Source organism: Nannobrachium achirus (assembly GCF_963921795.1).
Source record: "Nannobrachium achirus genome assembly, chromosome: 11".
Lineage (NCBI taxonomy): Eukaryota > Metazoa > Chordata > Actinopteri > Myctophiformes > Myctophidae > Nannobrachium > Nannobrachium achirus.
In genome coordinates this window covers 64,083,966-64,100,992 of record NC_137820.1, presented here as the reverse complement: position 1 = coordinate 64,100,992, position 17,027 = coordinate 64,083,966, and the positions used below count along the sequence as shown (strand labels likewise).

General features: G+C 40.2%; 1 protein-coding gene across 2 annotated transcripts in view; it reads right to left on the bottom strand.

The window, feature by feature from the left end:
- Nucleotides 1–94: 94 nt before the first annotated feature.
- LOC308294616 (phosphatidylserine synthase 2) overlaps nucleotides 95–17,027 on the bottom strand; it is a 34,387-nt gene continuing 17,454 nt past the window's right edge. For both annotated transcript variants that reach the window (XM_080737354.1, XM_080737355.1), the window contains exons 6-13: nucleotides 14,790–14,924; nucleotides 14,345–14,395; nucleotides 14,107–14,220; nucleotides 13,700–13,818; nucleotides 12,154–12,268; nucleotides 9,463–9,608; nucleotides 8,274–8,459; nucleotides 95–6,830 (exon numbers count right to left, since the gene is read on the bottom strand). In XM_080737354.1, the coding sequence (XP_080593480.1) occupies nucleotides 6,677–6,830; nucleotides 8,274–8,459; nucleotides 9,463–9,608; nucleotides 12,154–12,268; nucleotides 13,700–13,818; nucleotides 14,107–14,220; nucleotides 14,345–14,395; nucleotides 14,790–14,924 (1,020 nt within the window). In that variant the 3' untranslated portion in view covers nucleotides 95–6,676. The remainder of the gene's footprint in view (nucleotides 6,831–8,273; nucleotides 8,460–9,462; nucleotides 9,609–12,153; nucleotides 12,269–13,699; nucleotides 13,819–14,106; nucleotides 14,221–14,344; nucleotides 14,396–14,789; nucleotides 14,925–17,027) is intronic.

Here is a 17,027-nt window from a genome sequence, read left to right as displayed (position 1 = left end):
GAACCCATCTGCAAAAGAAAAGGACTGACGTGAGAGATTAGTAAATGAGTGACTAAACAGACAACGGTAATGATCAGTCAGTGTCATAAGCGTCTTGGTTTAATGAGTTTCAGCTGATTTTATTGTAAACATTATAAAATAACATGTTACAGCAGCATATCACTTTTTTTTCCTTCTTTTTTTCTTTAACATCCTTTGACATATTCACATTATTCAAACCACGTACAAAATGGCTTCTACAGACTAAACAGCACTAAACTGTTGTCAAGGTACTGTAACTGGACCTCACAGGGGAGAGATAGATGCTCTACTGCCCCTGTGTGGCCGAGAGAGGGACTGCACAGAATCCATGTTGATTTACATTCACAGAAAGAAGAGAATTGTTCTGGACTCCATTCACACAAATGTATCGATTTGGCCAAAAATTAAATAAAAGCACAAGTTCTGTCCTACTGAGACAAACAGCACTAATTGTCCTACAACAACAGCACCAAGTCAAACACACAACACGTTGTCCCTGTCTTCACCTATTTGGTTTTTACACACACATACGACTGGAACCCACAACTAACTAAACAATCTTCAGAAACAAGCTCAGTGTTGGGAGACTATAAACGGTTCCGTCTTGAATCTTTGGAAAAATGTTTTTCTCCTTCTAGCATCTCCAGAAATGATCTCATCCGAGTAAACCATCCAACTTTGTTTTTTTACCTTGGTCGTTTTACATTCCCCAAAGGAGATGGGAAAGAAGTGGTGCTGAAAAGTAGTAGAAAGTTAACTTATCTCCTGCCTTTGATGAAGTATAAACCGTTATTACTACGCTGAAATGTTTTATTATGTCAAGGTGTTAATAAATAAATATTAATACCTGCCCTGGAAGAAGAGTGGATATGTCCTTCTTTTCACCTGGTTCAGATCAATAATATAAAAAACTAAAAGAGATGAAGTGTGTTTGCAAGTTTCTGTGCATTTTCTGTGAAGCACGTGGAGTTGTTTGACTGCATATGAAATGTCCTGTACAAATTACAGTTTGACTTGATGACGTCAGTCGACAAACCTTTTTATTTTGTTCCGAGTTCGGTTAACAGCATGTGGTTTGGGACATAATGGGAACTTTAGAAGGGTGTGACTTAACGAAAAACGAGAACATAGGCATTTTCATCACATTTTCAGACCATATAGTGTCCATAACATCCAGTTTGAGCTAACAGGCAATATAAGAGAACATGTGATGTAATATATTTAAGACTTGTTAAAAGAAAAAAAAGGCTATTTCCACTTACAGCCTTGTTTTCTTAAAGCTGTCACTCAAGTAGCTTAGTAAAGACTAGTAATAACTCAACAACATCCCTTCTTTTTAGGTGGATTTGGTTTAAAGAGTAAAGACATGACAGTCTTGTACTGTATATCAGTGGTTCTCAACCTATGGGTCGGGGCAAATTATTTTGGGGGGTCCCCAGATGATTAACTTAATGTGCAACAATGTTTTCTCACTCAAAAGTAAACAAACCAACAAAGTTTATAGAGGGTATCTGCACATTTCTAAAGTTACAATTTAAGAACTTTTTAATACCTCTAAAATGAAAAATTAAACATTGGCCAAATTGTCAAATAGAGGCAGAAATTGTGAGGCATTGTGAGCATGTAGATCGGCTATTTTCACAATAGAACCGTGTTATATAAAATGTAATGCCTCAACTCCAAGTGCTCGTCAGGGTGGGGGGGTCCCCAGTTAAAATATGATTATTTTGGGGGTCGAGGCCTGAAAAGGTTGAGAACAAATGCTGTACATTACCCCCAGCTTACCTACAACAGAGACAACCAGTCTGTCTGTCTGTCTGTCTGTCCTACAGAACCAGCCAGCACTAATCATCTGTCCAACATAGACCAACAACACTTCTCTCTTCTACCACTAAAAGTATTGTAATTTGAATAGTTATTGAAATAGTTTAGGCAAAATCATAAACACCTGCTGTCAAAACACAGTAGTTCCTACAGTTTCCTATACTGTATGCATTTGCATGTATTATGGACACTTGAAGTAATCTTCCTGTTTTAAAGGATGATGAAGTTAAGCCCTCCACCCTGCTCTCTGAGCAAGCTATGGCTGGACCAGAGGGATTGTCTTGGATGAACATTAGACCAGCCGCTCCCAACCTGTGGGGGCCAGGGCCCTTTTTATTTAATCATTAAAACATTAATGTATGTTTTCCTTTAAAATCTAGAAAAAGTTGTTTTCCTTGAGATACCGAAAAAAATAGGAACTTATACGCTAGTTCCGTTGATCCAAGCCGAAACACAACGAATTGATTTACAATTAAAATAGACACGTTGGGGAATGTGCAGGCAGGCCACCATCGGACCACTTCATGTTTAACCCATTTAGGCCTAGAATTATCGAATGCTTTAACCAGTGAAAAATAGCAGATATACAAGCTCACATGCGAGCTTGTAAATCTGCTATTTTTGAAAAAGTCGTGAAAATGTGTGCAAATCTTTGAATATATGTATTTTCAAAGCGAACGTTTGTAACTCAAATTTTGCTTCTGGGTGGTCCCTGGAACTAGATATTTGGAGATGGGGGTCCGTGGCCAAATAAATATCATTTTGGGGGTCCTTCACATGAAAATGTTTGAGAACCACTGACATAGTAGCTGTATACTGCTGTGCTACAATTGGACAACTGAATTTCCCCCTTGGGATAATAAAGGTATCTATCTATCTATCTCTCAAGAACAGACTAACTGAGCTCCAGTTAAGTGAAAAGGACCTTTTCTTTGACGATGGCTGGCCAGATTGCTGACATAGAAACATAGGTTTTTCAAAAAATCTTTGGATTCAAAAGACACTTATAGAATCAGGTCAAAATTCAAATTTTCACGATTTTTCAAAAATAGCAGATCTACAATGATGGTTGAGATCTTCAAGTGGGCCCTGGTCCAGAAAGGGTTGGGAACCGCTACATTAGACTGTCCTACAAAGACAACACTGTATGTCCTACAAAGACACCCCTACAGAAACAAACAGCGGTAACTGTCTGCAATGGACTTGATGGAAATGTTTAAATCTACTCTCCTACCACAGGTAGTCTACTGTTGGTACACAAGTGGGCAGTATGAATCCTAGTTGGCATTATGCATAGAGGTTGGTGACCTAAAATCTAAACCTTCGCTATCCATCTACACATCTAGTTGCTGCTGTTTGCCTGCAGGGGGCAGTAGAGTAACACAGTTCTAATTCTAACACAAATCAACAATCTAGTGTTTCATGTTCTTTAACGTTTTAAAAAACAAAACAATAACATTACAATAACAAACTTAGAGTTCTTGCAGCGTATATATAGTCGTCAGTTAGATTAGCAAGAATATATTACAGCTTTTACAAATCGCAACTGTCTTTTTTTAAAGAGAGGTCTCTGTCAGAATATGAAGAGTAATTACTGGTTATGAACTATGAAAGCATTCTTCCAGGACTCGCTCAGTGGAGGAGCAGTGCTGCTAAGCATTCTGGGAAGTGTAGTCAATATGAAGTCAATTGTTTTGATATCTTCCTATAAAATTGAAATACCTTTTCCATTTGGTTTGAGACAAACCAGTGAAAATGTATTTCAGATTTATGGAACATTTTCTGTATTTCCAAAACTTTAGAAACAGGATTTTACAGGGTGACAATATTGGAATAGAAGCTTCTGTTCTGACTGGTCAGTTTGAATATTCTTAATCTCTCATGTTGCTTAAAACAGTGGTTCTCAACCTATGGGTCGGGACCCCCAGGGGGGTCCCCAAATTATTTTGGGGGGGTCCCCAAATGATTAACTTAATGTGCAACATTGTTTTCTCACTCAATAGTAAACAAACCAACATAAAGTTTAAGTGTATAGAGGGTATATGCACATTTCTAAAGTGACAATTTAAGGCCTTTTTAATAGCTCTAAAATTTCAAATTAAACATTGGCCAAATTGTCAAATATTAGAGGCAGAAATTCTGAAAATAGCTGATCTACATGCTCACAACTCCTCGCGTTATTTCACAATAGAACCGTGTTCTACAACATGTAATGCCTCAACTCTTAGTGCTCGTCAGGGTGGGGGGGGGGGTCCCCAGTTCAAATATGATTATGTTGGGAGTCGCAGCCTGAAAAGGCTGAGAACCACTGACTTAATAAAACACGGCGGCCAATAGAGTGAAGTCCTTGAAGTTTGCATAGTGGTGGATGAAACCTGACCCAGTTCTTCTGACCCCCTCGTCTGCACTGATCTACACAACAACAGGATGGACCTACTAGCTTATAGCTTATCTACAAAGGCTGGCAGCCATATTGCGCGCGCCCATCTCTCATTTAGGAATCAGTGCATCTAAGAGATGTGGGGAAACTGCCTTACATTTTTATTGGTCGATACACAATTCCTTTCCGATCCTCAAAGAGCTAGTTTTCCCAGTCTTACCCTTATGAGAGGGAGAGAGCTCATTCCTACTATTTATAACCACCTCTCTCCCTTTTGATTATTAAGCCATGTTTCACTTATGTACTTCAAACCCACAAAAATAATTTGTCACCCCAGATTTCGATTCATATAAATAACAAAATACAATTTCTCCCATTTATGATTCAAACAGAATATCCGACTAAAAATAATAATACAATGAGGTAAGTCCCTGTGTTGGAATCATAACCATAGTAACTACGCAACCACTACCAACATATACAGACCACTCCCATTTAGGCCTAGAATTATTGAATGCTTTAACCAGAGCTTGTAAATCTGCTATTTTTGAAAAAGTCGTGAAAATGTGTGCAAATCTTTGAATATATGTATTTTCAAAGCGAACGTTTGTAACTCAAATTTTGCTTCTGGGTGGTCCCTGGAACTAAATATTTTGAGATGGGGGTCCGTGGCCAAATAAATATAATTTTGGGGGTCCTTCACATGAAAAAGTTTGAGAACCACTGACATAGTAGTCTCTCAAGAACAGACTAACTGAGCTCCAGTTAATTGAAAAGGACCTTTTCTTTGACGATGGCGGGCCAGATTGCTGACATAGAAACATAGGTTTTTCAAAAAATCTACGAAGGATTCAAAAGACACTTATAGAATCGGGTCAAAATTCTAATTTTCACGATTTTTCAAAAATAGCAGATCTGCAAGCTCGCAGTGTATATCTGCTATTTTTCCAATAGTTAAAGCATAAAATAATGATACACAATAATGTGTACCCGTTCTAAATGGGTTTTAACCTCCCAAGCCCATCCCTGCCCTACTTCTCTGTTGCCACTCCTTCGATTATGACCATCCAACGTGCAGATGCCTCTCCCCCTGCCTGTGTGTGTGTGTGTGTGTGTACGTGTTGAGCCCCTTTTCCACTGGCATGTAAACATGTGTTGGCGTCCTGTGGGAATAGCTACTGGTCTTGAATGCCAGGCTATTGTGCTCCACGAATGCCCCAACTCCCTTCCTTCCTTGATTGATTGCCACAATGTGTCTCTGAAGAATGTTGGTCTAGCTAAGATGTGCTGAAAAGAAATATATTATTTTACATTGCAGATTATCAACTACAATGCAATTACTTTAAGGAGTCTGCACTTCCTGGTGTTTTAAAAGCAGCACAACTCCAAGGTTGTTTGCGTAGGGCAGGGGTCTTCAACGTTTTCAGGCCAAGGGCCCCTTAGTTGAGAGAGAGCTGAAGCAGAGACCCCCACAACCTTTTCATAGATTCCATATAGTTTCATCGTCTGACTGCACAATCATTGTGTATTTTGGATTCATGTCAATTTGTGTTTTCAGATATTTAACCACTTGAACCGTCAATACTTAATAAACTTGACCTTTCACTCTGCACTTGGTGTGCTCTTTTTTCCCCCCTCTATACCAAACCTCTTTGCCGAAAATATCCGAGCTTGTAGATCTGCTATTTTTGGCTAAAGTTCTCAGAATATGGATGCTAGGGTTCAAGTGGTTAATATAAAGAAGGGAAAAAAAGTTTATATCACACAAAGATTTAATAGAAACTTTGAGGACCCCCTAGGGGTCCCAGACCCCCTGTTGAAGACCCCTGGCGTAGGTAGGGAGTGGGCGCTGGGCAGAGAGAGCGTACGCGTGCGACGGTGAAGCTGCGACTGGAGCAAAGAGATAACTTAGCAGTAGCTATGAAGGCATGAGTGCGGCGGTGGAGGATTTCTATTAGTCTGAAATACATATCTCATCATCCCCAGATGCCTCGTTCCGGTGTGCTTTAGACACCTCTCACGGCACGCAGTATGTGCTGTACCCGTAACATTCATCTAATGTGGGAACAGACGACATACAGAACGTCTCTGTAAGGGAGGCCAACATGTGAACGACTACCCACTGCCTTTGCCCAATATCTTTTAAGCAGCAATGGACTCCCTGTGGGAAAGGGGCTCTAGTAGTGAATACTGTATGTGTGTGTTGGTTTTTAGTGTTGCTGACAAGTGGAGAAGCCTGCGTTGGAATGATGCAATGTTTCGGGTTTAGGCACGAGAACAGCAGACTACACAAACACACAGACAGACACACACAGACACACACAAAGACATCTCTGTATGTGTGTGATGTCGGCATGTGTCTGTTCTTTAGTCCTTCATTTCTTCCCATTCATTTTCTCTCTTTTTTCTTTTTATTTGAACAGACTCTAACCGGCTTTCCTCTCTCCTCCCTCATGACTTCCTGCTTCGCAGCGAATCAGAGCTGCCGTTGAGTTTGCTCCGCCCAGAAGGGGTTGGCGGGTTACCGTTGCCCAGGGGTCGTTCCCGGTCTCCGGGGACTTCCTGTTTGCGACGTCGGGCGTCTTTGTAGCGAAGTGAGATGTCACTGGAGGGGTGGAGAAAAGAGAAGACGGTTTTACTCTAAAAGACAGCTTAAAACCAAGAGTTCAAACTGTACACAAAATACACATACACACCCACAACATCAAAATCACACTATCGTTTATTGCGACGAAGGTCGCAGTTTACCATGAGAAATGTTACAGCTTGTCCGTGTGTAGACGTCCGTGTACACATTTTTACAGTCTATGGGTTTGCCGCTCTGACATCATGCTCTGATGTCACTGTGATGCACATCTTGTCCATGTTACCGTGTATCTCTGAAGGTCATGCCTGACTCTGTGGTCCCCTTGACACATCACTGTGACATCATTGGTGAAATCACAGGTGACATCACCTATGTAAAAGTCCATATATGGGTATTCCCCAGAATCCCTTTTATGCCCATATATGAAGATCCCTGATGTCATCGATATATATAACACTATACACTATACAATATATCACTGGCCAGATGGCCAAGACATGGCCCATATCGGTGTGGCTGGTTCAGATGTATGGGCATAAAAGGGATTGTATGTTGTGATGTCATGGGAACCACTCTAACAGAATGCCTTTTATGCCCATATATGGAGAACCCTGGTGTCATCAATATTAAGCCCATATCTAACAGGACTTCATATGGGAATGCCCATACAGACAGTATATGGAGGAAGACAGGGCATATCTGTGCGGCTGATTCAGACAGGGATCTCCATGTATGGGCATGAAAGGGATGTACTATATCCAGTACATGCATCTCAGTATATGGGTAACTGGTCCGATATACATGTATATCAATGGCCAGATGGCCAAGAATGACATGAAAGAATATGGGAACCACTGGTTTAAAAGGCATTAGGAAGCAAGCCCAAACAGTAATTACACTTTAGATTTATTACTTGAGATAGATATCATGAAATAATATATGTTAATAGAAGGTGTTTTCCCTGAAAGTCCAGTTTACCCATTTAGGCATAGAATTCTTTAATTCAAGCGAGCTTGTAGATCTGCATTTTTTCTTTAATCATGTTTTTCTTTTTTTTTTTTAAATATATATTTTTAAAAGCGAACATTTGTAACTCAAATATTTGCTTCTGGGGGGTCCCTGGAACAACATATTTTGAGATGGGGGGTTTGTGGCCAAATACCTGCAATTTTGGGGGTCCTTGACATGAAAAGATTTGAGAACCACTGATTTAGAAGAAGAAGGATTTAGAATCGGGTCAATATATTGAAAGACTTGCACACATTTTATCGATTTTTCAAAAATAGCAGATCTACAAGCTCGCAGCGCGGCACTCGGTGCCGCGCTGCGAGCTTGTATATCTGCTATTTTTCAATAGTTTAAGCATATAAAATAATGGTTAAAGTGGTTCAAATCTAAAGTGACACAGATTTGCGTTCCTGGTCTAAATCTAAATCTAAATCCCGGTCTAAACCCCCGTACCGTATGAAGAACCTCCAGACAGTCCAGGTGAGGATGAGGAAGATGCCCAGCACCCAGCACTGGGTGACGATGAAGGGGATGGGCAGCATGATGGTGTTGGGGTCGTACTTCACCACGATGAGGAACTCTGTGACAGTGATGGCTGCCACCAGCCACGCCTGCTGACCCAGCTTCTTATAGAACCGCCTGGGGAGTTAAAATCAGTTAAGTAAATGAAAGTCAATCGACTTTCATTTACCATCTGAACCCTAGCATCCATATTCTTGGGGGAAACTTTGGGCAACAATATCAGATCTACAAGCGTGGCATGTTGTGAGCTTGTAGATCGACAGTGTGAACAACAAGTCAATGGGGAATATTAATTCACTAATATTTTAATGGCCATATATGGAGATCTGTCAGTACAGTTTATGTTTTAATTCAATTCAATTCAAGTCAATCACAAATAGATTTATATACATGAAACTATATAATGTATCTCTTAGCATGCGTGTCCCGATGAAGCCGGTCATTTTGACATATGGCCCAAGTGCGTGCCACAAAAACTGTGGGAGGAATTCCGTGGCAAAAAAATGATTTACTTGTTAGATGGAATAAAGTACTATAGAGTAAGAAAATCATGACGTCAATCGCTCACCCCCCGGTTCCACGTAAGTAATTTCTCTATGGAGAATAACATTGAGTCATCATAAAATCGTCTCATATAAGCATTGTGGTCCAATAATAAACAAACGGTCTTTGCAATATTGTCAGCGAGGTGGCTCTGTATGGTTTATGATAGTCAGTCACTAATATTTGATAAAGCCTGTTTCTAGAGAAAATGTAACTAATTCGGTCGACAGTAACATTAGCGTTTTCTCACCATCAGTTGATTCTTCATATCCATATGAGTCAAACCGCTGAGATAATTTGTTTATAATTGGAACACAGTTCTTATATGATGCGATATGAAAAAAATCTGAATGGGGGAAGAAAACCGCAAACCAGGTAGGATGTGTAAATTACGTCACACTTTACTATCAATGGTGATCTAAGTTCTGAATGTCTGTCTACTCTGATGTCATAGTACTGACATCACAGACTGGCATGGACACCATATATGGGCATAAAATAGAGCCAGGCAGACATAAGATAAGAGATCTCCATATAATGTATTGACATTAAGTCTGATTATGTGTGTGTGACTCACGGGTCGTCCATGAAGTCGTAGATCTCCCTCATGGCCACGCCCCCTACGTTAACAAAGAACACCAGTCTGAGGAGGACCAGGTAATGTTCTGGAGGCATCCACAACACAAACTTCAGGTAGAACGTATTCAACTCCGCCAACAGGAACTGGAGAGAGAGGAGAGAGAAGCAGTCACACGTTGATCCACAGAACAGCCTTCAGCTGCACCAGGGGTCTTCAACAGGGGGTCCTCAGAATTACTACAGGGGGTCCTCCAAATCTTTGTGTTAGAAAGTTTTTTTTTCTCCTTTTTTATATTAACCACTTGAACCATATTGAATAGAGATGGACATCGGTATCGGCCGGTATCGAAAATCGGCCGGTATTATATAAAATCGGCCTCAATCGGTGACCGGCCGGTCCTAACGTAATTTCCGGTTTTCCGCCGATCAAAAACAGTACGCAACATGTGGCTCAACGCGCGCTGACCATGCCTCGTCCAAATTTCGCTGCGCAGTTTGTAGACAGTGTACGGTAACCACCGTAACAGCTCGCTTGGGCCGCTGTGACGGTGGTTACCGTACACTGTCTACAAACTGCGCAGCGAAATTTGGACCCGGCTCATTTCACGTTCCGTTTGGCAAGTCGGATGACTTTTGGCATTGAACTTACCGAGGCGCGTGCGTGTGCGTTGTCCTCGCGAACATCGGCGTGGATGACGGCCGCACATGAGATCTTTAGCGTGGAAGTTTAATCCAAACAGTAAATGAAGCCCAATGAAGCTAATGGTGGCTGCCTGGTAGCCTTTGGTTCCTGTTTACAGTTAAGAGTCGCATCTGAATGACGAAACGAGCCGCTGAGCTTGATGGGAAATGTAGTGTTTTTTATTCCCCAGCAGTATGCTGTGTGGACTGTTCTGATACACATTATGAGGAGCTGATTTTCAGTATGAATTGGTTAATGCAATACAATACAGCAGAATGTTATCTCTGCATGAGCTTTCTATGATGATTTTCCAATAAAAACGTTTTTCTTTATAAATAACCTAATATATAATATATAATATTTATATATTTTTTTCCAAAAATGATGTAAAGAGTCAGAGTCGTACTATATTCGGGCTAATACGGTATTCCAGTGTTTAACTGGGGTACTACGAGTACCCCTGGTGATACCCAGAGGTACTGCATGGGATACTGAAGAAATTACATGGTAGAATACCAGCCAACTGAGATGTGTTTTTGAATTTTGTTGATCAGTTGATGATGATTGGTTGTTGATTACTAGTTATTGACATGAAAACTGACTGAATCTTATTGTCAGTGTTGAAAATAAATCTGCTCAGGATGCACTGTTTGAAACTCACTCCATTTCTTATTTGTGATGTTATATTGTTGAACAGGGGTGTTATGCATATAGCCTACCATAGTTGTGGTTTTAATTTCAGTTATATAAGCAAAATGTTGTCTGGGAAAGGGAGTACTTGGATAAAAAAATCATGGAAAGGGTACTCAAGCCAAAAAATATATGGTGTATTGTATAATTATTGTTCTTTCTTAGATAGAAAATCGGTATCGGAAAAATCGGTATCGGCAGATCAGAATTTAATAAAACCGGAAATCGGAATTGGCCAAGAATTTTGCAATCGGTCCATCTCTAATATTGAACCATATTCTGAGAAGGTTAGACAAAAATAGCAGATCTACAAGCTCACAACGCCTCACGTTGTGAGCCGTTGTGAGCTTGTAGATCGGCTATTTTCGGCAAAGAGCTTTGGTGTAGAGGGGCAAAAGAGCAGACTAAGTACAGAGTGAAAGGTCAAGTTTAATAAGTATTGATGGTTCAAGTGGTTAAATATCTGAAAACACAAATCGACGTGAATCCAAAATGCACTGATGATTGTGCTGTCAAACGATGAAACTATGGAATCTATCATAAGGTTATGGGGGGGTCCCTGCTTCATCTCTCTCTCGACTAAGGGGTCCTTGGCCTGAAATCGTTGAAGACCCCTGACCTACACAATTTTCAACTTCAACACAAGAGAGAACAGTGGTGGAAAAAGGTACTCACATTTTTTAATTAAGTAAAATTATCAATACTGCAATGTAGAAATTGCTGGTCTGGAATTCAAAATGTACTTGCGTAAAGTACTGTGGTATCAAAATGTACTTGAAAGTACCAAAAGAAGAAAGTACTCTATGCAGTAATATGCAGAATGTCCCATTTCACTTAGCAGATCTACAAGCTCACAATGCACCTTGTGACGCAATGTACAGAAATTGAGTAAATGTCCTTAGTTAATGTATAATATTTAATATTTCTTTACGATGCGTCGATGTGCTAGATTCATAACAGTAAACACAGAGCTGGTCAATAGACTACAGACTAGATTGCGTCACCACTGTCTCGCTTGAAATCCCTGATGACAAATATGACATCTAGAAGGGTCACAATGACCAGCCAATGCCACGTGTATCTAAAGGTCTGTGATCCCCCCCCCTCCCTCCCTGACGAGTTGAGGCATTACATTTTGTATGGTTCGTTGCAAGACTTCAACTTTATGTTGGTTTGTTTACTGTTGAGAGAGAAAACAATGTTGCACATTAAGTTAATCATCTGGGGACCCCCCCGACCCACAGGCTGAGAACCACTGCTTTACACCAGTGAAAGAGAGACGTATACTGTAGAATGACAGTCAGTCATATATCGTACCATGAATATAATTCCCAGTACAGCCAGCCACCGTCGCAGGCTTGATGCTGGCTTCCATTCAAACTTCACCCAGCTGTATGGGGTGAACTGGAACGCAATGCGCTTGATCATTCCCCTGGAACACACAAAGTAAAGAAAAGAAACATCAAAAGATATAAAATGGCACATTGTTGTTTATCACTCTGAACTGAAGCCCAAGTGATGACAGTTTATAATACGCCAGTCAATATGCGACTGTCAGTTTTAGAGGGCTAGTGATTGTATGGTCACAATAGTGTTTGTCAATGTATAGACCGTGGAAGTGGGTCTGTGACTTTTTCCAACAAATTCAAACTACAATGGAATTAATTAGAACGACCAAACGAACAAACAAAACCAAAACAAAACAGTGATCATGTAAGGTACTGTACTTGCATGTTACAAAGTTGGCAAACAGCCTGGCCCTGATCTTTATCAATAATCTTTCCAATCCAGAATTCTTCCTGATGAGATTATCCATTCAGCAGTACAGCTTGACTTGTTCGTTTCTTTACTTTTTATATTAGGCGCACTTAGACTTAGCTACTTTCTTTCCCTCAGTGACACCTGGAAGGTAGCAAAGATAAGCAAATGTGAAGTATATATTAACATTGATTATTATAAATAGCAGACATTTTCTACAGTTCATTATTCCCCACACATAGTATGTCTAGGCTGACACCCTGTAGTTCTCACGTTTACCAGAGGGAAGTGACAAAACACATTTCTTAAAGCCTATTCTATGTCAGGCCAAAGATATTTTCACCCCGTTTGTGTCTGTCTGTCTTTCTGTGTTTGCATCTGGAGCTAATCTTGCAAACCGATCAATGCCAGACTTTATGTTTACACTCTTAGTAGGCCATGTTCACTCGACCCCAAATTACATACCAGCTGTACCTACTCTATATAGAGTTACAGTATATACAGTCGTGGCTAAAAGTATTGGCACCCTTGCATTTGTAAAACAGAGAAAAAACTAAAAAGTCTCCCAGAAGCTTGGCAAATGAAAACATATTTTGCATCAACATACAGTATTTGGTTTGCAGAGGAACACAACATAAAACTAGAATAAATACAGAATCCTAGCTCATTCTACACAGAAATTTGCATAAATACTTAAATACACTGTACTTGAATTTCAAGCAGGCTATTCACCTGGAACTCACCTGTGGTGAGTCCAAGTTGACTTTAATCTTTAGTAACTACTATTACACCCAGTTTAAATGGAGTAAATCCCTCATTCTGCTGTTTTGTGTCACATACTGAGCCATGATGGACCAAATAAAAAAGGAGAGAACTGTCAGGAGGTCAGACTCAGACGTCAGATTGCAGCCAAGCATGGACAATGTGAAGGCTCCAAGTCCATCTCCAGAGACCTTGATGTTCCTTCACTGTGCACAATCTAAATGATTGTGTGTTGTGTGTTTTTTTTAAACAAATGCAAGGGTGCCAATACTTTTATCCATACTGTGTGCTGGTATACAGTGTAAATCATACAGTGTAGGATTATATAGGCAGTTATTATTACTTGTATGTAGGAATATTCCAGAGTCCCTGCCACTGGTAGGGTTTCATGGACAGCCAGCTCAGAGTCTTCATACCACAGTAGATGCCCAAACTATTACAGATCAGTACATCCATGATCCACTGCAGAAAGAGAAACAGAGACACAAAGCACATCAGTTTACAGTTCACACTATACACTAACAGTCTGTCTTTCACCACCACATGCACCAAATACAAATGTATGGAAAATATCAATACATAGCACAGGCATTTAACAGATAAAATAGATAGATACAACACAGTGTGTGTGTGTGTGTGTGTGTGTGTGTGTGTGTGTGTGTGTGTGTGTGTGCGTGTGTGTGTGTGTGTGTGTGTGTGTGTGTGTGTGTGTGTGTGTGCGCGTGCGTGCGTGCGTGCGTGCGTACATACGTGGTCCCACCAGCACTCAGAGAAGTTTGGTAGCTGATGCTCCAGACTGTACTCCAGAAACTCAAACATGACAGAGATTATCATACACATCCACCAATCACGGATCACCAGTGTCTGATTAGAGAGTAGAGACACACAATCCATTTAACACTCATTTCAAACATCGTAACAGATTACATTAATTTACAGAGGTTTAAAGTTCAACTCCAACAAGGATGACAGCAGACGGTTTAAGTACCTTGATGTACCAGCCCAGGAAGTGGGCGGGGACAAAGCCATCCATTTTGTCCTGAAGAAACAAGACACATGGACACATTAATGAAACAAGACACATATACAATATACACTTAAAGGAGTAGTTCACCCCCAAAATGACTTTTTTTCTATTGATTAGTCACGCCATGGAGACTAGAGTTCAATAATATTTTTTGTTTTTTGTCACATTCCTAAGACAAAAATGTCATAACAATAAATTTACCCCCATTCGTTCCGGATGGGGACCCGTTTCGAACTACTACTACACTTTCGAAAGTAGTAGTGTAGAATTTGGTGCGACACCCCTGAGTGTGTGTGTGTGTGTGTGTGTGTGTGTGTGTGTGTGTGTGTGTGTGTGTGTGTGTGTGCGCGTGCGTGCGTGGGTGCGTGCGTGCGTGGGTGCGTGTGTGCGTGCGTGCGTTATTTACCCAGATGTTGTGGAAGGGATCCGAGGTGTTACCAGGGTCGTACATGAGACAGTTGCCTCCATAATCTCTCTCTGGCAGAGGAACTCCCAGCTTGGGATCGATGTACTTCATAAACTGTCTGCCATCGTGAACCGTCTGGACAAAGAACACATTTAACAACAATAGTTACCTAACATTCTATCCAACAGATTATTCTCTACCTCGTGTCAGATTCTATCATTCAATTCAACGGTGTCATTCAAGTAAAAACTTTTTTGTTATTAAAATAAAGGTCTAACAGACCTTCATCTTGCATTTTAATACAGTGTGTTGGAGTTTTTACTTTTGTTAAACTGTCGTTTAATTCAGGGGTTCCCAAACTTTTTGGGCTCAAGGCACCCCTAGAAATGTATCTTTCATCCGAGGCACCCCTACATTATATTCATGTAGGTGGCACAACGTTTGGAAGTTAATCAGAGCCAATTGACCGATCGCTATGCCCTTCCTAAAGCCGTCCTTGTCCAATGCCAAGTTAGCAACAGGTTACTAACGCAGCTGACTTGGCAAGCTGCCATGGCGGCGCGCATCGGTGTCTGGCTGCTAGATAGAGATGGGATTTATGGTTCTTTGAAGTGAACCGGATCTCTGAGATCCGTTCCTTTCAAAGAGCCGTTCAAAAGACTGGCTCATTTTAGTTACTGGTTACTTTGTAGATTTTGATTATGATTGTAAATCACTTCCACCCATATAGGCCTATACATTTTGGCCATTGTATACATTTCTGGCATTTGAAAATAGGTGATCTACAAGCTCACAATGTGTCACGTTGCGATGCATTGTGAGCTTGTAGATCGGCTATTTGCAAATGATTTTTCTACATTTTACTCATTGGAAAACCTGTGAAACAGGACATTCTGCATAATGAGTAGGTTCTAATATTGGTAGCCTACTTTAAGTACATTTTGAAACCAATACTATTTTACTTTTACTCTAGTACATTAATAACATTCCAAACTTGATTGCAGTATTGATATGTTTACCTAAGTAAAGACATGTAGTACTTTTCCCACCACTGTTCATTAGAAAGGAACGGCTCCCTACTGTGAACCGAATCATATCGTTCATTTCAAAGAGTCGTTCAACAGACTCGATTCGTTCGCGAACGTCCCACCCACTCGCTTCCGTGTCACAAACACTGAAACAAAAACAGAACGGATTGCACTGACCTACACAAACCCACGGGAATAATTTAGGAGCACTTCATGAGAAAATATAACTGGTAACGCTTGTGTACTGTATGTTAATCTGACTTTAGTATAGGCTATTGTTTTCTTCCTGGACGTGCGTTCGTTTGTGGCAGGTTAGTCTGCAGCTGGGTGCTATTGCTGCACGCCGCCATGGCAGCTTGCCAAGGCACCCGCCTTAGTAACCTGTCGCTAAACGTGGCATTGGGCAAGCACGGGTTTAGGAGGGGCATAGCGATCGGTCAATTGGAATTGAATATGAAAAATCAGACTGATCATTGTTGATCACATGACTCCAGAGATAATGTTTACCGATTTGTGTGAGTTTTGATCTAAATCTGTCCGTGTCGTAGCAAGAAAGTGTGTTTTGAAGAAAATATAATGACTGCAACTAGGGCTGTCACAATTATTACATAATCGTCTAATCGCAATTATTTGACATAATCGCAATTATTTTGTGATAATCGTCATAATCATTTACATGTTGAAAATGTTTATATATGTTCAAACATTTAAAAAATAGTGGAAATAGCAGATCTACAAGCTCACAACGCGTCGCGATGCGACACGTTGTGAGCTTGTAGATTGGCTACTTCCACTATCAATGTTCTTTTTTAAGTATAAAGTTGTCAAATATGTCATTTCTTTGTATATTTAGGTTATCTGTCATATCTGCCATGTGCAACTTCAACGCCTACAAGCCAAACAGAAATGTAATTGTCAACAGCAAAAACACAATTAAATCGTTAATCAAAATTATTTGAGTGACAATCAATAGTCATGTAAAATGTCATAATCGTGACAGCCATAACCGCAACACTCCAATACCTAAATAGAAAGCCCAAACGTATAATGAAAAAAATCACACCCGTGTGAACTGAGCAGTGGTCGTGGAGGCTGCGCAACAGCAAAACAAATATATAATAATAATTATAATTATAATAAAAAAAGATTAAATAAATATTTTTAAAAAATATTTAAAAAAATAATAATAATATTAATAATATGGGGGGGG